Here is a 24,422-nt window from a genome sequence, read left to right as displayed (position 1 = left end):
CGCTAAGCAAGGAGCCTGATGCAGGACTCAATCCCAGAACCCTGGGATCATGACCTGAGCCAAAGGTAAATGCTTAACCAACTGAGCCACCCAGGTGTCCCAGGGTCATGAGTTTTAAAGAGCCCTCTGAAAGGGGAACCCTCTCACACTGTTGGTGGGAATGCAAGCTGGTACAGCCACTTTGGAAAATAGCATGGAGGTTCCTCAAAAGTTGAATATAGAGCTACCCTATTACCAGCAATTGCACTACTGGGTATTTAACCCAAAGATACAGTTATAGTGAAAAGAAGGGCCACATGCACCCCAGTGTTCATAGCAGCAATGTCCACAATAGCCAAACTGTGGAAAGAGCCATTCAACAGATGAGTGGATAAAGAAGATGTGGTCCATATGTACAATGGAATATTACTCAGCCATCAGAAAGGATGAATACCCAACTTTTACATCAACATGGATGGGACTGGAAGGGATTATGCTGAGTGAAATAAGTCAAGCAGAGAAAGTCAATGATCATATGGTTTCACTTATTTGTGGAACATAAGGAATAGCATGGAGGACATTAGGAGAAGGAAGGCAAAAATGAAAGGGAGGAATCGGAAGGGGAGACAAACATGAGAGACTGTGGACTCTGAGAAACAAACTGAGAGTTTTAGAGGGACACAGGTAGGGGGATGGGTGAGCCTGATGATGGGTATTAAGGAGGGCACGTATTGCATAGAGCACTGGGTGTTATATGTAAACAATGAATCTTGGAACACTACATCAAAAATTAATGATGTACTATATGGTGACTAACACAACACAATAAAAAAAAGAAAGAAAAAAAATAAGGAGGGCACGGATTGCATGGAGCACTGGGTGTCATTCGCAAACAATGAATCATGGAACACTACATCAAAAACTAATGATGTACTGTGTGGTACGCAATAATATAACAAAATAAAAATAAATAAATATTAAAAATAAAAAAAATAATAAAGACCACTCTGGATTAAAGTGGGAAACAGGGAGGGAAAGAGTTAGGTAAGGGAGAGAACGAGCACTTATTGAGTGCCTACTATGTACCAGGCATTAATACTCATTTCTCATTTGTTTTCCCAACATCTTTTGGAAGTTGTACATATGAGGAAACTGAGACAAACTCATAAGTAACTTTTATCCAGGCTGGAAAACAGTGAACACACATCGGTTTGATTCCTAAGCATATGCACTACCCCGCACAGACTCCCGGGAATGAGACTGGTAGCTGGTTGCAAAGCTACACAAAGAAGAGAGAAAACTGAGCTAGGCTCAAGAGCATGAAAATATTATGAACACAAGGGTCAGAAGGAAACAACGTTTTTTTCTGTGACAGGCATGCCTGCAGATTTCAATAAAAAATGGTTATACATCATGGTTCAAAAAGCAAAGTCATAAAATGATCTTTGTTTTTCCCACCCTCACAGTCTCCTGTCATATATAACCAACACCCTGGGGAGGCATCACTTGAGCATATATGGCCTGTCAATCTCTAAATTAAGGAGAGAAATTAAGCTGATGCCTAAAAACTAGGTATTTTTTACAAACTGCTCTTTAAAGACAACGTAATGTTACAGTGTTACATATACAAAGTTCTATAATGGTCTCCACAGTTTTTTGACTTTGAGGCTATATACTTCAATCTTAGCTCTCTGCTACATTGGTACACAATGACTTACTGCTCTGTGTTCGGACAGCAAAGCAGTGCAGGAAGTGGCTAGGGCTCTGTTAAGGCCTTGGAAGAAAGCTATGACATTTGAGGAGGCTCAGAAAATTAGAAGGGCCTCGGGCTCTGCTCAGCAGGGAATCTGATTCTCCCTCTCCCACTGTGCTCTCTCTTTCAAACAAATAAAATCTTTAAAAAAAAAAAAAAAAACAAGTAATCATTGTTTATGTGAAATTTTAATTTATTTAGGCATTCTGTCTTTTTATTTACTAAATCTGGTAACACTGGTAATTTTGTAATCTCCTGGAAAATTGTTAAAACCTCAACAATGATTTCTAAAAATACATTTCCAGTTTTATTTTTTTTTAATTTTTTAAAAAGATTTTATTTATTTACTTGATGGACATCACAAGTAGAGAGAGAGATCACAAGTAGATAGAGAGGCAGGCAGAGAGAGAGAGTGGGGGGAAGCCGACTCCCCGCCGAGCAGAGAGCCCGACATTGGGCTCAATCCCAGGACCCTGGGAGCATGACCTGAGCCGAAAGCAGAGGCTTTAACCCACTGAGCCGCCTACGTGCCCCTCCAGTTTTATCTTTTTAATCTATTTGCATTATCATATTCCAGATGCAAAAACCAAGTAACCTGTGACATTTCAAATTATTTTATTTTGAATCTGTACATGAAGGGTATCATGAAAAGTACTTCATGTTTAAGTTAATGTAGAAATCTGTGTCCCAGGAGTGGACACGACCACCCTGCTGGACCAGATGAGGAGGCAGTATGAGGTCTTGGCAGAACTAAGCTATAGAAAGGCTGAGGCCTCGTCAATGGAAAGGTGAGCCAATCACCAAGAAAAAAAAAATTTTTTTATTCCACTCTACAGTTTCAGAGTAAAGAACTAAACGGGCATGCATTGGCTTCTGCTGATAAGTACCAGCAGGAATAAGATGGCTGAGTTGTAGTCAACTCTCTGGACACTGGAACTAAAGCTTCAGGCCAACCATCTCTAGTAAGAATGTTGCAATGTGTTGTTCTGAAAGTCCAAATTGTTCTCCCCTATGACAGTTACAAGACTGATCACAGATTTCTCAAACCATTCTAGGTCTCTATAGAATAATCTCCTCACTGTAAAAACTAAAAGTTACTCTGTTTAAGGTTAAACAATGGAGAAATAGTAAATCAGAAATAAGAGAGGAAGGCACAGTGCCAAGAACAGCTTCTTTAAAATCACAAATCAAAGTCTGTCTGGCAGTTGTTTTAGATTACGTTCTTTCTACATTGCTCTGTTTTTCTACAGCGCTCTGTTTTTCTATACTGCAATTTTTAACAAATCATCTTTTCACTTTTATGGTCCATTCCTGCAGCAACAATCCTTTGAGTCCAGTTTGACAAAAACTGGAAGGAACCAACTAATATGGTCAACTTTCACAAATCAAAAATTGATGAGTAATCTGGAGGGTCAAGTTCAACACATCAGTACTTGAATGCAGAGCCAGAATGTTGACTAGAACAACTCCTAAGATTCCACTGGTGAATGAGATTAAAAAGTACCATAAACTAGGGCGCCTGGGTGGCTCAGTGGGTTAAGCCTCTGCCTTCGGCTCAGGTCATGATCTCAGAGTCCTGGGATCGAGCCCCGCATCGGGCTCTCTGCTCAGCAGGGAGCCTGCTTCCTCCTCTCTCTCTGCCTGCCTCTCTGCCTGCTTGTGATCTCCATCTGTCAAATAAATAAATAAAATCTTAAAAAGAAAGAAAGAAAGAAAGAAAGAAAGAAAGAAAGAAAGAAAGAAAGAAAGAAAGAGAAAGAAAGAAAGAAAAGTACCATAAACTAATGAATGGCAAATCTGGGTAAGTGATAAAATAATCCACTAAAACCCTAGCTCCCTATTAAATACTCAGTTCTTCAATTGCTTGTGTATGGGTACTCAAACCTAAAATATCAGGCCAAATAGCACTTGCCATGAAATAATTTACCATTGTGACTGACCCACTCCCACTTAATCAAATCCATTACCCTCAAAACATACCCACCTCAAAAGGTGTTGCAGAACACCTGTGAAAATAACATTTTAAAATCACCTAAACAAAAAGGAATAATCTTCAACTTTGCTTACTTTTTCAAAATTCCATTTAGTTCATTTGTAAGTAGGAAATGTAAGCCCATCCTAAAACAGTCCTGGTTGTATAAAAAGGTACCCTCCTCACCACTGTAATTTACATTTCTGAGATGGTCTCTGAAACCACAAAGTTTAACTGAACATCTGACAGTGAAAGGTAATGGTTAAGAGTGTAAGATCTAGACAAGACAGAGCTGTTTGGGAATTCTAGCTCAGATATTAATGTATTAGCTGTACCACCCTGTGCCCAACACACAAGCACCAAACGTTTCAGTTTCCTCCTCTGTTAAAAAGGGTCTAAAAATAGTACCTGCCGTACAGTGTTGTTCCATGAGAAAATGTACAGAGAGCTCTTACAGTGTCTGGCACAGAGTAGATGTTAAATAAATGTTAGTGATGAAAGTTTCTGCTATTCAGAATATTCTTATACTTAAGAGCAGCCTGATGGCCCTAGGTGTGAATGATATTATATATATATCAGTCATTGTATTATAGCAATTATCCCCATTGAGTTACAGCGTCCACGTCACTGGATAGTTTGTGTCGGGTTTTTAGTTTTTTTTTTAAAGCAATTCTATTAGATCATATTTAGATTGTAGCATTTTTATTCCAAATGTCAAAAAAAAAAAAAAACCAGCATCTTACAGTTCTATAAATATCCACTCATTTATATGTAAGCCCTAGGACTAAAAAATTCTAACCTTAGCTCCACATTTTAACCAAAACGATCAATACAGGAAATACTAGTGAGTCACAAAAAATTGGGTAGCTTTTGGGGCGCCTGGGTAGCTTAGTGGGTTAAAGCCTCTGCCTTCCGCTCACGTCATGATCCCAGGGTCCTGGGATGGAGCCCCGCATTGGGCTCTCTGTTCAGTGGGGAGCCTGCTTCCTCCTCTCTCTCTACTTGTGATCTCTGTCAAATAAATAAATGAAATCTTTAAAAAAAAGAAAAATTGGGTAGCTTTTGGATTATGGAAGTAGGAAAATCCCAAAGAAACAGAATCCCTTCATAGCACAATTTACTTTCAAATTAATTCTGATAATACACTACTTACTCAAGCCTTAGAGTAAAAACTTTATAAAAAGCAGTTAATCTCCATAAGGGGTGTTAGCTTTGTCTAGAAAAGCCAGCATAATAAAAGGATTAACACTGCAATTATGCATGGTGGCTAATTGCTCTGATTTGTTATTTTAATGACTGGTCTGGAGCTGAGGACAATCCAGCCAAAGAAGCTGGAACCTCTAGACACCCAAGACGAAAAGACCTGCAGCAAGTTAAGGCAGAGTCTAGCCAGGGGACAGAACAGACAAGACTGACAAGTCTGACCCCTTCAACAGCAGAATTCTCACCCCATTAATTCTCTTTCTTTTCAAATTAGTCCGTTCTTCCGTCACAGATGAAATGATATTGAAGAAAGCTTATCCAATCTGAGAAAGAAAAATAGAATTCCTATGTTCCTGTTAATTTCCTAAATTACAAGACTGGAAAATACAATTCTAATCACTTCCAGAGAGTTTTAAGTTACTCGTGATGTTAAAGCAAAACCTCTAAAGATAGATCTGTATTCAAATCCCAGCTGAGTCCTTTCACTGAACAATGTTGGGCAAGCTACTTAATTTTTCAGTTAAAATAAAAGCTATCTCATACAATTGCTGTCAGGATTTGACAAGATAAAAATTCAAGTGCTTGGCATGGGTTCTGGAACCTAGAATAAGTCTCCATAAGCTTTAATTATCTGAGGACTGACTTTGCAAATGTTACTTACATATTTATTTAATAAGTTTAATCCAAGAAATTAAAAGTTCTTTGGGAGTTATTTCTCATCAACCTTGTGGAGAGAGGATACAGAGTGGTTATGGTAAATTTTCTCCATTGCTATTATGTGTTACATTTAAATAATTACTGAAATCTATCCCTTACCATTCCCACCCCCCCCCCACACACACACAGGGATTTGGACAAAGAGCTATTCTCAATTTGTTATGAAATTGACAAACTGTTCAATTCTTTAAAGTATTTTAAAAATCTCTAAGCAATAAAATTAAGAGATTAACTTCAGGGACGCCTGGGTGGCTCAGTTGGTTAAGCAGCTGCCTTCGGCTCAGGTCATGATCCCAGGGTCCTGGGATCGAGTCCCACATCGGGCTCCTTGCTTGGCAGGGAGTCTGCTTCTCCCTCTGCCTCTGCCTGCCTCTTTATCTGCCTGTGCTCGCTCACTTTCTCTCCCTCTGTCTCTGACAAATAAATAAATAAAATCTTTAAAAAAAAAAAAAAAGAGAGATTAACTTCATAAGATTTTTTAAATTTAAGCACATTACATATATTCATTTAAAATTACTAGGGTAGGGGATTACTGCTTTTATTATAGTTTTATCCTCTGTGTATACCATTTTGAATTCAAAATTTTCTCTATTTTTTCTACATCTGTCCAGATTCCCTAAGTAAAAATTAATAAGATTTGATAATAAAGTTACTTTTTCTCATTACCAGCCATCTTTGAGATGACCAATTTTAAGAAACAACCACAAATGGACTTAAAGGAATTTTCTCGGATTTAGGAATAAGGAAAGAAAAGAGCCACTGTATTTTTGACAGTGTTCAGTTTTGCTATCTTCATATTGGAGTCTGTAGAGGTTGGTTGGTTTGTTGGTTGGCTTGGTACTTTCATCTTTATTACTTTTTATGAAAACCAAAAGGGATATTATGTTTCTGCTTTCTGTTCTACGTGGGTAAATTCTCCTCCTAATGAAGGTTAATTCATAATGATCAATTATCTTTCCTGTAATGAACTCAAAAGGAAGAAACCTATGCCATGCTAACAAAACAAAAAAGCTAAGTTACGTAACATTTAATCTTTAAATTACACCAAATTTATTTGCTATCAATCCAGAAAACCAACAAAAATAGCCAATGTTCCTAATAAAAACTTCGAAATTTTCTAGGTACAAATATATTTTTAGCAATATGCCAGTGTCAAGATCATCTCAACACACCCAAAACCAAAAAGGGGATGTTTAATGAAGAGGAAAGAGTGAGGCCCAAAATTTTTCTTAATATGTATTAAATATATATGTGGTCTAAGATATATATCTTTATATATTTTAAGATATCTTAAAATACCTATGCAGAATATTGGATTTCTTATCATTCTTATGAAACACTCTAACATCTAAAAGTATTATAAATTACTTTAAAGCAAAATTAGTTGTCTTCAACTAGCCATTATTTAAATTGTGAACATGCGTCATTGCCAAAATATATGGAAAGAGTTTAGAGTACAAAATAAAGTCAAATAAAAGAAAGCAGAAAAAGACACTGGGGTGATAGAAAAACATTCAGAGAACAGTAAGTATCTGCCAGGTACTGGGACTGGGTATAAAGTACCCTCCCTTCTCTAAAGGGACTTAAATGCCTTATCTCATTGGGAAAAATAATAACATAGCACATTACAAAATACTAGGTTACACCCACAGGAAACAAAAGAGACAAGCATAACTATATTAATGGTGAGAAACCTCATGAAAGAGAAGACATTCAAGCCAGAGTTTAGAGTTGAGGTTAGAATGTTTGAATAAGCAGCCAAGTGGAAGAGAGACAAGAAAGGAAGGCCTTAAATTTACAGATAAAGCATGGTATCTTGGCCAAGATTAAAAAGGCTTGCTTAGGATTAAAGAATTTTTTTATTGGAAATGCTTTTCAATGGATCATGGATTATTACACATATTTTAATATTTACTAGTATAGGCATCCCCTGCTTTTTGAAAGTTCACCTTTATGTGATTTTGCCTTTTTTTTTTAAGGTCTTATTTATTTATTTACTTATTTATTTTAGAGAGAGAGAGAGGAGAGAGCAAGCAGGAGGAGGAACAGAGGAAGAGGGAGAGGGAGAGAGAATCTCAAGCAGACTCTACACTGAGCGCAGAGCCCAGCTGGGAGCTTAATCTCACCACCCTGAGATCATGACCTGAGCCGAAACCAAGTGTCAGACACTTAACTGACTGCCCACCCAGGTGCCTCTGTGTGATTTTGCTTTTACAAAAGACCTGCATTGGTACCTGTTTTCATTAACTGGTAAAAATCCATTTTCACTTTTATGAAAAAGGCACAAAGCAAAAATAGCACTCAGTGTTTCTTGCAGTAAGCCATTGCTGTGGTTAGCAAGAATGGCACCACCCAGCTCCTTCCGAGAACTACATTCAGTATTTCAGCATGAAGCTGCCACAGCTTTGAACTGGGTTTGTGAGCACCTGTGCTTTATCTCAATCTGTTTGGTGTACCCATTAGCAAGATGTGTCCCACAGGATCAGAAAAGCCTATAAGAGGTTATTTTGGGGATCTGGGGATGTTCAAAATTTTTTTCATATAAATTAACGGTAACTGCTTCTTCGCTTTGCCCAAACACTCTACTTTCAAATAGCGGGGAAACCTACATTACTACCCATATTTTATGGGGTAGTAAAATGAGACACCGAGAGACAGAGTGTCTTGCCCAAGGCCACATAATTACATCATCAGGAGAATGCAGCTGTCCTTCCCTACTGCCATCCTTACTCACCGTAGGGAGCAGGAAGTTGGACAGAGAGAGTCGGGCAAGGCTGTTGAGAAGACTTCATCCACCCACAAAAGAATCCATGTTGGGTGCTTGAGTACGTTGATGAAGTCATGACAACACTTCTTCAAAAACATTAATTCTGTAGCAGCAAAGAGGTGACATAGCACTGAGCCAAGAAAAGGTCCTCAGAAGCTGGTGATGTAATATCCATGACAGACGTGATGAAAGTCTGGACTAGGGCAGCTGCAGTGGGACCAGACAGAAAGAGACAGATCCATCAGCTAGGACAAAAGAAACAGTGACAAAACTGGTGATTTGGTGGATTGTAGGAGGTAAAGAAAAAAATGGAGTTAAAGAGGAAAGCATATATATCCCTTCAAGAAAAACAGTTGACATGGTTTATCACGAAGTTATCAATAAAACACACCTTTCCTTTGTCCACGCCCCCTCCCTGGCCATGTTTTCCTCCTTGCTAGACATTTTCCAACTTCTAACCTTATCCTTTTATTCACCCGTGTTTTGCTGGCCTGCTGTGGGTTAGACAGTGGCTTGGGCTCTGAGAAGCAGATCACAGTAATAGTAACAAAAACACACATGTCTTAAGCACTTATTCTAGGTCTATCAAACACTGCTTTAAATGCTTTAGGTTTATTAACTAATTTAACTCTCACCACAACACTGCAGAGTAAGGAAAATTATCATTCCTTCTTTAGAAATGAGGAAACTGATACACAGTGAGTGGTGTGGCATGGGTTATAATCCCAGAGGTCTGCTCCAGAGCCCACCCTCTTAACCACTCTGATACATTCACTGAAAAGCCTGCATTCAGTAGCCATATTTTTGTGGCTTTCATCACAGCACAGTCCCAGAAGTTTCAGGAAAATTGTGTGATATAGGAGTGTCTACAGATTTTAGAACCCTGAATTTTAGATGTTTTCCAATGAGAAGCCACCATGGGCCTTACCATTATCTTAGCTAACTACTGATCACTGCCCAGTTACTCGACTCTCTGCAAGGAGGGTACCAAACCCATTAGACAGTTGTACAACTTTCCACTTGGCTTTGACTCTGTGGGTGGTAATCAAAAAGGAACATTCAGCAATTTACACAAAGTCACAGGTCATTCAAGCAAAATATGTCTACCTTTCAAGCTTTATGTGATAAACAATAGAAAATACAAAACATTAAGCTCATCAATCCTGCCATCTCGAGACATAATCTGCATTACCAGAGTCATCTTCTCATAACAACCTAAATTACTCATTATATTTCAATTGATCAGAGAAAGAAATTTGCAAACAGAATTTTCAACTGGAAACTTCGAAAGAAAATTTTACTTGAAACAAAATAAGGAAGAAATAGGAAAGATCCAAATCCCAACAGTGAGACAAATCAAGCTGATAACAAAATTGAATCAAAAACATGCTTTAAGAGCCCTACCCAAATTAACCCCATGAGAACAGCATTTATACCCGCCTTAACCATGATTCCAAATCCAGAAGCAATTACACTTGATCTTAGCCAAAAGGCCGAGAAGTGATTCCAGAAGCAATTAGAGAAGAAATTAATACACTAGATTACATGAAAACAAAATACAATAAGCAAAGTGGTCAATTCTAATACTGAGTATACATCGTGGGCTGCCCCACCAAACTCCACTAAACTTCCCCCATGGAAGGATGCCAGTGGTTCCTAACTGCCAAATCAAGTCTTTATTCAATCTCCTTTCACTGTGACCTCTCTGCAGACCAGCCCACTTCTCTGGGCCTCCTCCCTTGGCTTCCATGATCCTTCTTCCTCTCTCCCCTTACAGGTGCCCTACTTTTCAGTATCATTCTCTCGCTCTTCTTCCCAGCCCCTAAAGTGGCCATCCCTCCAAGTTCAGGCTTAGACCTTCTGCTCATTTCTTTCTAAATTCCTTCCTACCTATCCTGAAGTCTCCTCTAATCTCTCTCCTGAACTGTAGTCCTACGAGCCTAGCTGCTGACAGACATTCTTACATGAATATCCTGGTATTACTTCAAATTCCCATTTTAAAAGAAACTAACTTCTCAAGACGTCACTCTTCTTTCATTATGCCCTCACATACCTCACATCTCTCTCTCTCTCATTCACACACATACACACATACACACACACACACACACACACACACACACACACAACCAGACTGCTGGAACCCCTCCCTGCACCACTTCAACACCTTGTCCATGCCTCAAGTGTAGTCCAGATTACCCTAGATTATAATCTCTGACTTGTGGGTATGTTTGCTTCCCTCTCCAAGTAGACTGCAAATTCCTTAAGGGGCAGGAATTGTATCTTAGTCGCCTGTGTATCCCCAGGGAATATTGCAGATGCTCAATAAAATCTGTTAAGAGAAATTAGTGAATATAGATGATCTGTTCCAGCCAAAGTGGTCCATTAAGAGTCTTCACCTGTTTGGCATTTTCATAGTCCCAACTCCCCAGAAGAGTCCTCTCTTTGCTGCTGTCCCCATAGAAAAATCCCATCAATCCTTTACAAGACTCAGCTTAAATTCCACTGGCACCATGAAATCTCATCAGATGACCTTATTCCAATAAAACCCCTTGCTCATCAGTCTTACAGTGACAGTTCAGTGTCACGAAAACAGGATTACCTTTGAAGCTACATAGGTCTGGTTCAAAACCAGGCTCTAACATGTGCTACTCTGAGCAAATTTCTAAAGCCTTCTAAAGCTTAATTCTTTTTTTCAGCCATAAAATAAGGTAAATGATACCTATCATAGAGAACTGGGGGAGAATTAAAGGAGAGTAAACCATCTGGAACATAGGAGATGTTCAGGAAATGTTAAATCCTTTTCTCCACCCACCTCCCTTTCCATTTCATTTACCATCCACATGTAATGTATCTGTTGTATCTGTCTGATGTATCTGTCTCTTTCTGTCTGGTGTTTAGACGGATCATGTATGTTTTCCCTCTTTAATTAGATTGCAAAGGATTAGCAAAATCCTCAAGGGCGAGAGCTAAGTCTCACTCATCTCTCTGTCTTCTAAATATGTATCAGTGTGCCTCACAGAGACAAAATAAAAATAAAAAGCAATGAAATTACAGTTACAGTGGATTATGGTAATCAAGTGTAAATGGTGCCAAGACTAGAACTGACAGTCATAAATTTTCACCCAATTTAGCTGTAGAATTGTTCCATAGCACCTCTGTAATTTCACTACTGCCAAGGGCAGATTTCAACAAATGACAGTACAAATTAAAACAAATCAATTTCTAGAGTATGCAGGTTAATAAGGAATCTTTAATAATATCCTTAAAGGTGATTTAAATTAAATTAATTGGTATTAGCAGAGTCTCTATACATGTATTTGTCCCCATGTACTTTCATGCATATGTTTCACATGTTCTTTAATATGCTTGTAACAGATTTCTTCATACCACTTGTTAAATAACTGAAAATAAATTGAAATTTTATATCTCCCTACCAAGGTAAAAAAAAAAAAAAAAAAAAAGTAAAAGATAATACTGCATCAAAACTGGTAAGATCAAAATTAGTGATAACTACAGGTAAAATCTATTAAAATATCTTTTTAATTAAAATGGTTTCTTTCTGAATTGCTTTCATTAATATCAAGGCTTCAACATCCTTTCTGAACTTACTGGAACGCTCTTTTTTTTTTTCCTGTCCTGATTTTTACAGCCTTCCTTTACAGCATGCTATCTTCAACAAAGATCAATTCCCATGGTTGCATTTCATTATTTCTTTTAACTACTGCCCTGCTTGCATGTGCTAACAAGTTGGAGGAGCTGCAAGGCGCTGAGTAGTAACCTCTAACAACTGGCTCTTCGTTAACACCCCCAGACACATTCCCTTTCCCTGAAGAAACTATTTCTACAGTTTTCATAGACTGTGCAACTACAAACCTAATATTAAAAAGCAATCAGTAAGAAAAGAGCATGTGCCAAATACTATACCCCTTCAATATTTTCTTGCTTCCAAGTACATTTTGTTTGGCCCCATATGGAAAAGTTTATGGTAAGAAACAGAGGCATTCAATTCCATCAGATCAAACCACCAGAGTAGAGACTATACAGACACAGTGGTAGAGGAGGAAAGTTTCTAATCTCAGTTCAAACACCTGTTTTATATTGTTAGGCAAAACCATAACCTCGCACAGCTTCAGTATCTTCTTATACATACTAGTGATAACCACCACCCATCCGTATTTCAGCAGGTTATTTCAGAGATTATAAAGTCACAGGATCACAAATGGCACTGTATAAAATGTGTATGACATTCATGAATATATTTTTGAATAATAGCAACATCATAGCCTACGGGTGATAAAAGAATTATGTATCATGTATGAAAGTCCTAATTAAATACTTCACTGGACAAACTGTTACATGATATTCTACATACAGGAAAAAAAATTTTTTTGAGAAACCGAATCTAACTTGGAGACATATGTTCACAGTCCAGTTCATAATTTTTGGAGCAAGCATCAGTCTCTAATCTGATGGGCATTGAGAAGGGCACTTGATTAATGAGTACTGGGTGTTACATGCACCTGGCAAATCACTAAATTCTAACCCGAAACTAATACTACACTGTATGTTAAATAAAGTGAATTTAAATTTTTTAAAAATCTGGATTTATACTCTTATAAACCAATTTTTTTAAGATTTTATTCATTTATTTGACGGACGGAGGTCACAAGTAGGCAGAGAGGCAGGCAGAGAGACAGGAAGGGAAGCAGGCTCCCTGCTGAGCAGAGAGCCAGATGCGATGCAGGACTTGATCCCAGGACCCTGGGATCATGACCTGAGCCAAAGGCAAAGGCTTTAACCCACGGAGCCATCCAGGCACCCCTACAAACAAATTTTTAATCACAATCATAACATACCTAAACTCTCCATTTGGGGATCAAACATAGAGTACAGAAAAGTACTGGAGGTAAGTTTTGCCTATCTTGTGCTAAGAATTTCTCCATTATGGTCTTCAAAAAAGCCTTTACATGATGAATTTAAAAGCTTAAAATATACAGAATAACTTCATGATTTTATATTTCTTTTAAGGTTAAAAAGAATAGCACCACTAAATTAGCAGATTCCTAAATCATCACTCACTTCCAACTCCCTTAGCAAGGTATCAATAGACTTTCCTTCTCCAAACAAATTAAAAGATTCCATACAAAATATATACACACATTTCCTAATTGTGTGTTAATGGCTTTAATTTTTATATGTAGCAACTTTTGAACACTAAATTGTTTAGCATATATTTTTTCTTTTCTTTTTGTTTGCTTGGAATTTTCTACAAGATCTCCATTAGAGATCATGATTCTGGCAGACTTTATGTTAACTGCTGTTCTAATCCATTAGAACTGTTTAAAACATGAATTTGAAAAATATCATTTTAACTACAATTCTGTGGCTCAAATTCCTTTTCTAAATTTTGCAAACATTCTGTGCAACCTAAATTAGTGCTGAGAAAAACTGGATTTAAGTTGCTCAATGTTCTTCAAAAGGTGAAAAAGCCTAATGAAACACAAGCTCATCTGAACAACACCCATTTTCAATTTCAACATAGTAAACCTCCTGTTTGTTCTGAGGGCAAATTCAAAACCATACCTATTGGAATTGGTTATTACTGAAGATAATGTATGCAATCATAAGTGAAGATGCTACACTGGCAAAAAGAAAACCGTGCAAGTAAGCAAACTCGAACACACGTGGGACACACCCTCTCAGAATATAAAGGCTTGTCACTGTCCTTGGTAGCAAGCACTCCCTGGGCTAAGCAGCATCACCATGTCTGTTCGATACAGCTCAAGCAAGCAATACTCTTCCTCCCGCAGTGGGGGAGGAGGGGGTGGAGGAGGAGGATCATCCTTCAGAATTTCGAGCAGCAAAGGCTCCATTGGCGGAGGATTTAGCTCAGGGGGGTTCAGTGGTGGCTCTTTTAGTCGTGGGAGCTCTGGTGGAGGCTGCTTTGGGGGCTCATCAGGTGGCTATGGAGGATTAGGAGGAGGTTTTGGTGGAGGTAGCTTCGGTGGAGGCTATGGAAGCAGCAGCTTTGGTGGGGGCTGTGGAGGAGGCAGCTTTGGAGGCGGCAGCTTTGGAGGGGGCGGCTTTGGTGGAGGCGGCTTCGGTGGAGGCAGCTTTGGAGGCTATGGGGGTGGATTTGGAGGAGATGGCGGCCTTCTCTCTGGAAATGAAAAAGTAACCATGCAGAATCTGAATGACCGCCTGGCTTCCTACCTGGACAAAGTTCGGGCTCTGGAAGAATCAAACTACGAGCTAGAAGGCAAAATCAAGGAGTGGTATGAAAAGCATGGCAACTCAAGCCAGAGAGAGCCCCGTGACTACAGCAAATACTACCAAACCATCGAAGAACTTAAAAATCAGGTAAGATACATTTTAAAAATACAACTTTAAGGCTATTTCTTATCCATGTAATTCAAATAGAATAATCTTAAGTTAACCACAATGTAGCTATTCACTGTGTTTGCCTATGTTACTTCCAAAAATAATCCAGTCTTATCAAAGGTAAATATTTGTGATGATATGGTCATTGTAATCTTCAGCCCGTGTGTTGTGTATCTTACAAGATGGCAGATTACTGAGAATTTTTTAGGTTTTAATTAGTATATGACCCATAGCTAAAATACTAGATCATTTACAAATATAGGAATTAGAAGAATTATTAAATGAACCAAAACAAAATATTACTCAGATTAATAACAATAAAAATGAACTGCCAATGACAAGCAACATAAATTCTCCCGTAAGGAACTGGGATACCATTTGTGTATCCCATTTGTGAGAATTTGTGAATTGTACCTATTGTGTGCCAGCCCAGAGTGTACCCATTTAGAACATGTATTTGTAATCAGTTAAATCAAACATATGAGTCAGTTAAAAGTTGGCTGAAATACATGGAAATCACCCAGTATAAAAGTGGGGGGACACATAGGCAGGAACACAGCTTATAACTGCCATTAGTTTCCGGAAAAGGATGATAGAGAAACAGCAAAGTATAGAAACTTCGAGAGAACAAATGACTCAAATTTAAGTAGCTAGGTAACTCTGCAATATTTTATATTTAAGATAAAATAAATTCCCTCAAGATTTTGTAAAAGAACATAATAATGCAGTTCATCTCTACCACCATAAAAGCCGTATATGTATCTGATTTCTTTGCTTCTCCCTCCAGATCCTCAGTCTAACAACTGATAATGCTAATATCCTGCTTCAGATCGACAATGCCAGGCTGGCAGCTGATGACTTCAGATTAAAGTAAGCTAAGTGAATGTGGCACAATACTGTCCCAACAAATACATGAGTTGCTTTTAACAATGACCTTTAACAACCCCAATAGTGTTTACATTTTCTTGAATTCATGCAAAGTTAAATGGTATTGCAGTTGTCAGAAAATTTTTCAACTTCAATATTACCTTTTTGGCAACATTAAAAGAAGAAAATGCATTTTAAAGTAAATGCTAAGCTTCTCTGCATGAAACTACTGATATCCCTACAGTGATCAATAAATGTTGCCATGATATGAACGAAACTCTGTATTTGCTTCTTTGTCTCAGCCCAAGTACACCTTCCATATGTAAGTTCTAGCCAGTATTTTGTACTATGCCTGTTCCAGGTATGAGAACGAGGTGGCCCTGCGCCAGAGCGTGGATGCGGACATCAACGGCCTGCGCCGGGTGCTGGACGAGCTGACCTTGACCAAGGCTGACCTGGAGATGCAGATCGAGAGCCTGACTGAAGAGCTGGCCTACCTGAAGAAGAACCATGAAGAGGTGATGCAAAAAGTTATACTTCCCCCAGCCAAGAAAAGGGTTCATTGTGGTCATGGGGCAGTCATTAAACTTTTCTGTTCCTCAAACAGGAAATGAAAGACCTTCATAACGTGTCCACTGGTGATGTAAACGTAGAAATGAATGCTGCCCCAGGTGTTGATCTGACTGAACTTCTGAATAACATGAGAAACCAATATGAACAACTTGCTGAACAAAACCGCAAAGATGCTGAAGCCTGGTTCAATGAGAAGGTAATTCATCTTCCTTCATAAGGAAGGGGGCCAGGGGATGTTTGGTTATTTCAGATTTTTTCTCATCTTTTCCCCTGTTTTTAATACTCTAGAGCAAGGAACTGACTACAGAAATCAATAGTAACATTGAACAAATGTCCAGCCACAAATCTGAGATTACTGAATTGAGACGCACAGTTCAAGGTCTGGAAATCGAACTACAGTCCCAACTAGCCCTGGTACGTTAATAACTGTCTCTTAAAATAATTTCAATTATCACACAAACTTTCATGCCCACATAAGAATATGCAACTTAAGAGGAAAGAGGGGGTAAGAAAAAGGAAATAAAATTGAAGCTCTTTGCTAAGGGGAGAAAAGTCCTAGCAGCTCTACTCTGAACATACTTGAGTTAAAATGTTGCCATTAAACATAAAACACAAATTCTGTTCATTTTCTTTATTCTTCTATTTGATGTCTTATTAAATTATTGAGTAACCTTCACTGGGTTTCATTAAACAGTGAGGTCGCAAAGTCCCTGTCTATTCTTTATTCTTTTTCAGAAACAATCCCTGGAATCCTCGTTGGCTGAAACGGAAGGTCGCTACTGTGTGCAGCTCTCACAGATTCAGGCCCAGATCTCCTCTTTGGAGGAACAACTGCAACAGATTCGAGCTGAAACCGAGTGCCAGAATGCTGAGTACCAACAACTCCTGGACATCAAGATCCGACTGGAGAATGAAATTCAAACCTACCGTAGCCTGCTAGAAGGAGAAGGAAGGTAAATCAGTGAAAGTTTTAAATGACCCCAATTGGTTTTATTCAATGTTCTAAATCGCCAGGCTTTAACAAAACCTAAAGAAGTGCCAGAGGTTGGGAGAAAGGGAGAAGGGAGAAAGCAGAGTACGGGAAAAGGCATATGGAGCCACAGCTTCCATGTCCCATGAATTTGAGCCTTAGGGTCGTGTGCAATATGAAACTGTTTTGAAGTAATAGGTTTCAGAATTTATACTTGACAGTTTTTTTTTTCTTTTTCTCCTCTCGAAATCCGTTTTGCTTATTTTTTAAGAACTATAACGTCGAAAGCGACCCACCCTTTTCCAAAGTTAAGTTAACCGAACGTGACCCTTACTCCCAGTAGTTCCGGCGGCGGTGGCTACGGCGGCGGGCGCGGCGGCGGAAGTTCCGGCGGCGGCTACGGCGGCGGAAGTTCCAGCGGCGGCGGCCACGGCGGCGGCTACGGCGGCGGAAGCTCCGGCGGCGGCGGCCACGGCGGCGGCTACGGCGGCGGAAGCTCCGGCGGCGGCGGCCACGGCGGCAGCTACGGCGGCGGAAGTTCCGGCGGCGGCGGTCACGGCGGCAGTTCCGGCGGCGGCTACGGTGGCGGCAGCTCCGGCGGCGGTCACAAGTCCTCGTCTTCTGGGTCGGTTGGAGAGTCCTCTTCCAAGGGACCAAGGTCAGCAGAAACTAGCTGGGGTAATCCGAATTAGTTTTCACTTTCTGTGATGGTTTTGTTGCTTTTCTACGCTCTAGAGCTGTTTAAAACGGTTAAAATCTCAGAGTAGATTCCCACTTGCATTTTTTAGCGAACTGTACACTTGACATCCATCTTGAAGGAAAAATGTGGTGGTCCAAGATGCTCTTGCTTAAACATTATTCGGATTTTTTTTTTAAAAAACAACGTAAAAAGTGAATTTTTTTTATTTTTTATTTTTTAGAAATTTTGATTAGTAAGGACCCCATAAATCGCTTAGTCTAAATTCTCTTTTTTTTTTTTTGTAATTCACCTACAGATACTAAGAAACCCAGAGTAATCAAGACAATTATTGAAGAGGTGGCACCTGACGGTAGAGTCCTTTCATCTATTATTGAATCGGAAACCAGGAAACACTACTATTAAGCCGCATCAAGAGGGAAGAGTCACCCTTCAGGCAGACCATTATGCACAGGTGTATGAAAAACAAAATCACCAGAACACTTCAGTCTTAATGGTCTATGGAAATAGGTTTATTCCTTGAAAATAAGGTGTTTAAAAGGTGTTTTGTGGTTTCTGTATTTCTTTTTTTCACTTTACCAGAAAGTGTTCTTTAATGGAAAAAAAAAAAAAAAAACCTTTTCTCCTTCATTAATGAATTTAAATAAACTTTCTTACTGATGCAAGCTATCCAATTTGGTCAGAATTGTCTTTATTTTAATTAATAGTTTTCACTTTAAAGATTGATGAACTATAGCATTTGAAGGTTGATTTATCCAGAAATTCTGAAGACAGAATTATTATTATGGTTTCTTTTGGCTAAATGTTTTAATCTTATGGGCATGTTGGATCCATGTCCGTAATCTCACAGAGTGGAAGCCTCTGAGACCCCAGTCTTACTGTTTCTTAAAGATACACTGTATATGGAAAACTCCCAGTGCTCTGGCTTTGAGTAATTTCAATCCTGAAAATTCTAAAATATCTCAGATAAGACCCCAAAGATAAAGTTACCGGAAGTTTTCACATTTTCTGATTACTTGGCTCCTCGCATTTACCTACCCTCATTTTCTTCCTATTCATTTCTGCCCAATTGCTATATACTGTAAGGGATACCATCCACTCCTTACCAGACCAGTAAAATCCTATCACCCCAACGAAAGTATTTGGTATCTATCAGAAGAACAACAGAAACGTTGTCAAGACATGACAATGCCAATTGTACCAAAGAGACAATTCTAGATCCCTAGTTCACCAAACTCTTAACCTAGTGATAAGGGCTAAAAACCTGGTCCTTGCAGGACCAACCCAGTCAACATCCTTCAGCCACTGAGAACCCAGCCGACATTACTATATTGCTAGTATATGGAGCATGTGGATTTATGAAGGGCTGGATTTATTTGCCCGTAAGATTACCTTGCCTGGTGAGTGTCCCTAGAGTACTCATGTCTACCAAATAACAGCCTTCCTCTGTATCCTTAACTGATGTGAGCTTGTTTGCCCCAAGACCTGAGGCCTGGTTCCTAAGTCATTTACTTGGGACTCCCTACCCTCTGAATTCCAGACTGATGACCAGAACCATATTTCAGAATGAATGGCCTGCTCTATAGTCAAGAGTCCGTGACCTACCTAGCACCAAATATTACCATAGTTTAGAAACTGTCCACTGTAGTTGGCATGTCTTTTTATGTAGGTACCAGCCTCCCTTCTTGGGAGCCAGTCTCCTAAGCTTACCTGTTGAAGTCCCAACATGTCACACTGTAAAACCCTAAAACATGTTGCTGGGTAAGGACTCTGAGCTGCCACTGTGTATATACTCACTGCCATTCAGAAACATTACCTTTCAAAATACCTAACAAAGTTAGCCAAGTCCCAGGATTTAAAGTAGTAGTAATAATCTGAGATGGCCTTTCTCCTTATTCTGAAAAAATAAGTGTTTCCATACTCAATGACACAAATATAAAAATGTTACCATGAGATAGTTGTGTTTATTATTAAGCTTTGTCTCTTCCACCCATTTCTACCCACCACTACCTGCCTAACCTCCCACCCCAAGCCAGGATCTCAGCTGGTCAGAGTTCTTCATCTGGTTGGCTGGTATACTAAACCTTCATTCCTGAAAGGTCTAAATCATGGTAATCCTGTCATCTTACCTGTTCAGTCTTCCAATACCTTCCTAAACAGTGACTTATATTATATTTTCACTGATAAAGAACTATTTTTTTAATATTAAACTATGGCAGTAATCATTTCACTGAATAGGTAAGTCATTGTGCTACGCACCTTAAACAGTATGATATATCAATTATATCTCAATAAAACTGAAAAACATTTTAAAATAGAACTTTCTGAACTGAACTCAAACTATAGTTTAATAAAGATAGTCTGTCTAAACAAGTTTGATTTTAACAAGGATGTTGGTATTTATAGTTTAAAAAATTACTTTTAACTATACAGATCACTCTTTACTACATGGATTTATCATGTAGCTATTTTAAAAATTCTGTACACATTCTTACAAATTCTGAAGTTACAGAATCCTGCTATTTAAGCAGGACAGTGTCCAGTGAGACTAGCAGAGCCAATTCGGGCACTCATGTGGAATCCTACTAAAGAGCAAAAGCTTGTCTCTCCAGAAGAATTTGCGTCATGCTCCTTAAAGCTTTCCACCATGAGTCTGATGTCTGTGATGGCTCAATTTTGCTAGGATATGGTGAGGTAACTTAGTTATGGTCAGGTTTATAAGGGAAGTAGCTTGAGTAAGGTTAACTAAATAAGGTCCACCCAGTGGACCTACCCTCCAACCGGAGAGTGAGAATTAGGGAAAGAGGTCATCTGTAGTTTTAAGCATGCTGAAATTTCAAAGTCAACGGTTCCTGTTCTTCATATCCTGGCACTGGCATTTACAAATCATGTAATATTTGGACAAGTTACTTCAACCCTTCTGAGTCTCAGTTTTCTTATCTATACAATAGGGACAATAGCTCCTTCATTTGAGATTATCATGGTAGTAAAATTAGTTAATGCCTATAAAGCCCTTAAAAAAATGCCCACTGTGGAGTAGACACTGAAGAAACAGTATGCTATTTTACACAGCCAAGAAAACCATCAACAAAATGAAAAGGCAACCTACCAAATGGCATATCCCATGGGGGTTAATGTCTAAAATACATAAAGAACTTGTGCAACTCAAAATACAAAACAAAAAATCCAACTAAAAGTGGGAGAAGACATGAATAGACAGTTCTCCAAGGAAGACATACAAATGGCCAACAGTCACATGAGAAGATGCTCAACATCATTAATTATCAAGGAAATACAAATCAAAACCATAGTGAGATACCACTTTATACTCATCAGAATGGCTAGAATGAAGAGGAGGAGAAATAATCAGTGTTGGCAAGGGTGTGGTGAAAAAAGAACACTTGTGTACTGTTTGTGGGAATGTACATTGGTATAATCACTGTGGAAAATAGTATGGCGTTTCCTCAAAAAATAAAAAATAGGAAAACCATATGATCTGGTAATTCTACTACTGGAATATTACTCAGCCATATAAAAGGATGCACTATCTTCCCATTGCAACAATATTCAAGGACCTAGAGCGTATTATGCTAAGTGAAGTCAGACAGAAATACAAATACCATATGATTTAACTTGTATGTGTAATCTAAGAAACAAAAAGCAGAAACAGACCCATAAATACAGAGAACAAACTGACGGCTGCCATAGGGGAGGGCAGTAGGGAGATGTGTATACTGAGTAAAGGGGATTAGGAGGTACAGTCTTCTAGTTACAGAGTGAGTAAATCACATGGATGAGCATAAGATAACAGCACAGAGAGTATAGTCAATGCTATTGTAATAGCATTGCATGGTGACAGATAGTAGCAACACTTGGGAGCACAGCACAAGTACTGAGTTGTCAAATTGTTACATTGTATACTTGAAACTAATGTGATATTGTATATCAACTACATTTTCATTAAAAAACAAAAATACATTTTGAAAAATATTTTCAAAATTTTGAAGATTTTTCAAGATTATCAAAAAAACTGAAAAAGACAGTCCTGAAATTTGGTAACTGCTATAAATTTTGAATTCTATTTCTTCAGTGTATTTGCTTTTATTCTTTATTTATATAAGAAAGGGTATATAAACAGCCTTCATAATGTGTGCATCTGGTATGTATTAAATAAGTCCAAATAAATGAGGATTTTATAAAGCAAGACAAAAACAAAAAAAAAATAGTATTCTGTTCATCCCCAGAGAAATATGTTTATTGGCTAAATAATCTAGCTTCTCGGGATGCCTGGGTGGCTCAGTTGGTTAAGCAGCTGCCTTCAGCTCAGGTCATGATCCCGGCGTCCTGGGATCGAGTCCCGCATCGGGCTCCTTGCTCGGCGGGGAGCCTGCTTCTCCCTCTGCCTCTGCCTGCCATTCTGTCTGCCTGTGCTCGCTCTCTCCCCCTCTCTCTCTCTGATAAATAAATAAAATCTTAAAAAATAAATAAATAAATAAATAATCTAGCTTCTCCAAAGATGAACATGCACATCACAATAGGTTGTTAGAATAGTTGATCATTACCATGGTCTGCTGTGGGTTAGAGATCAAGGTCCAGTTGCCATCCTGAGGCTGTGAAACAAAACTCAGCAGAAATAGTGGCGAGAGTGTGTCACAAAGGATTAGGATGAATGTAGTCCTATGAACCTGAGGACCAATAAAACAGAGCAAGAGATGAAGGCAAGTAGGAAGGACCAGATGGTTATCCCAAAAGTTTGAGAGAGTTGACCATCCCTAAAAGCTACACCTGTGGTCACCCTGATCACAAGGCAAATAACCCATGTTGCATCTTTGAGTGACAAAGAGAAACAAGTTATCACAACAAAAATAAATCTAGTCTGGAAACCAGGTATGAAGGACATTTTTTTAAGGATACTTTTTGAACTAGGTGTCCCACAGAAAGTCATGCTATAAAGGAGGAAGGACTCTTGAGTTGTCACATTGCTTTTCAGTGTCTCTAAATAAAAACAAACATCATTTCACACCCCCAGGCTACATAAGGGATCTTTGCAGCCTAGTAACAGTCAGAAAGGAAATTACCGTGAATTAGTACAAATATTAGACATTACCTAGGGGAATAATTTGAGTAGTGCTTTGAATAATCTTGTCCTTCAGGATTTTAGCGAAGAAAAAAAAAATCACATACTTAAGCTTCCAATTAATCTTTCCTACTCTGAATAAGTTACCTCAGAAGAAATGCTTGAAAAGCATGAGTAAACAGGTTCACAGGCTAGCTGAGCCATTACAAAGCCACGACAATGACCTTTTTGGAAGAGGTTTTTTTTTTTTTTTTAAGTGTTTTTTGTTTTTTTTTTTTTTTTATCAGAGAGAGAGAGGGGAAGAGAGCGAGCACAGGCAGACAGAATGACAGGCAGAGGCTGAGGGAGAAGAAGGCTCCCCGCTGAACAAGGAGCCTGATGTGGGACTTGATCCCAGGACGCCGGGACCATGACCTGAGCCGAAGGCAGCCGCTCAACCAACTGAGCCACCCAGGCGTCCCCGGAAGAGGAACTCTTATTCAAGTTTTGATCTATAGAGCCTCTGGAAGGTTTTCTAAAGAAAGAAATTTGAAGGAAAGACTAGAAAACAAAATGGTACCAAAATGCATCTCAGTAGATAGAAAACAGTTATAAAGATAAAAGCAAGCGGGGTATGGCTAATGGACACATAAAAAGATGCTCAACATCACTGATCATGAGGGAAATGCAAATCAAAAACTACCATGACATACCACCTCACACTGATTAGGAAAGCTACCATCAATAATAATAATAATAATAGAAAACAGCAAGTTTGGAAAGGTTGTGGAGAAACTGGAATCTTTGTGCCCTCTGGTGGAAGTAAATGGTACAGATGCTGCAGAAACCAATAAGATGATTCCTCAGAAAATTAAAAACAAAAGTATCGTATGATCTAGCAGTTTCACTCCTGGGTCTAAAGCCAAAAGAACTGATACTAAGGTCTTAAAGTGCTAGTTGTATGTGCCATGTTCACAGCAACATTATCCACAGTAAATCTTGGAAGGCGTTTGTTTTCTTCCCCTCTGCATGTCCCACTACTAATACAGTGCCCTGTGCATAGTAGACAGTCACTAAATACTTCTTGAGTGAACAAAAAATGAATGAATGACACCTGACCTGATAGGTAGTATAACTGTAGCCAAAAGTTTCATTTTGCTATTAACTAGAAATTCTGAAAAGAATTTTTAAGAAATATGTTAATGTTTTTCATTAAAAAGAGTTTTTGGCACCCTTGGAGTTACTATTCTATCTGACTTTAAGATAACTGTTTTTGACCAAAGGACCACCACACTGAATCCCAAGGCCCATTCTGGCGTGACTCACCCAGCTTCATGCTGTGCATCCCTGAATAGTCCTTGTCCTCCATTTTCTCATCATTCAATCAGAAGAAGGAAATATCTCTTCCTGATTCCCAGATTCTTTTTGAGATTCAAATGAGATAATGCACAAGAAGTCCCTTTGGAAGCTGTAAAGCACCGTAT

At 38.8% G+C, this 24,422-nt stretch overlaps 1 protein-coding gene and 1 long non-coding RNA gene across 3 annotated transcripts in view; one reads left to right on the top strand and one right to left on the bottom strand.

Moving 5' to 3' along the window:
• LOC309851212 overlaps positions 1-17,570 on the bottom strand; it is a 132,254-nt gene extending 114,684 nt beyond the window's left edge. Inside the window, exons 1-2 of the long non-coding RNA XR_014304673.1 lie at positions 17,482-17,570; positions 8,359-8,636 (exon numbers count right to left, since the gene is read on the bottom strand). This is a non-coding gene — a long non-coding RNA (uncharacterized lncRNA). The remainder of the gene's footprint in view (positions 1-8,358; positions 8,637-17,481) is intronic.
• On the top strand, positions 13,013-18,551 carry KRT10 (keratin 10). Of its 2 annotated transcripts, none has more exons than XM_082706045.1 (8): positions 13,013-14,754; positions 15,563-15,645; positions 16,004-16,160; positions 16,250-16,411; positions 16,504-16,629; positions 16,951-17,168; positions 17,526-17,843; positions 18,181-18,551. In XM_082706045.1, the coding sequence occupies exons 1-8, from the start codon at positions 14,158-14,160 to the stop codon at positions 18,185-18,187; spliced, it is 1,668 nt and encodes a 555-aa protein (XP_082562171.1). In that variant the 5' UTR covers positions 13,013-14,157; the 3' UTR covers positions 18,188-18,551. The 2 variants fall into 2 exon arrangements, with proteins under 2 accessions (XP_082562171.1, XP_082562170.1); XM_082706044.1 differs by having other exon boundaries at positions 17,526-17,863.
• The last annotated feature ends 5,871 nt before the right edge of the window (positions 18,552-24,422 follow it).

This window comes from Mustela nivalis (assembly GCF_964662115.1).
Source record: "Mustela nivalis genome assembly, chromosome: 17".
Classification (NCBI taxonomy): domain Eukaryota; kingdom Metazoa; phylum Chordata; class Mammalia; order Carnivora; family Mustelidae; genus Mustela; species Mustela nivalis.
The sequence above is the reverse complement of the archived record's forward strand: the minus strand, read 5'-3'. Positions and strand labels throughout refer to the sequence as shown.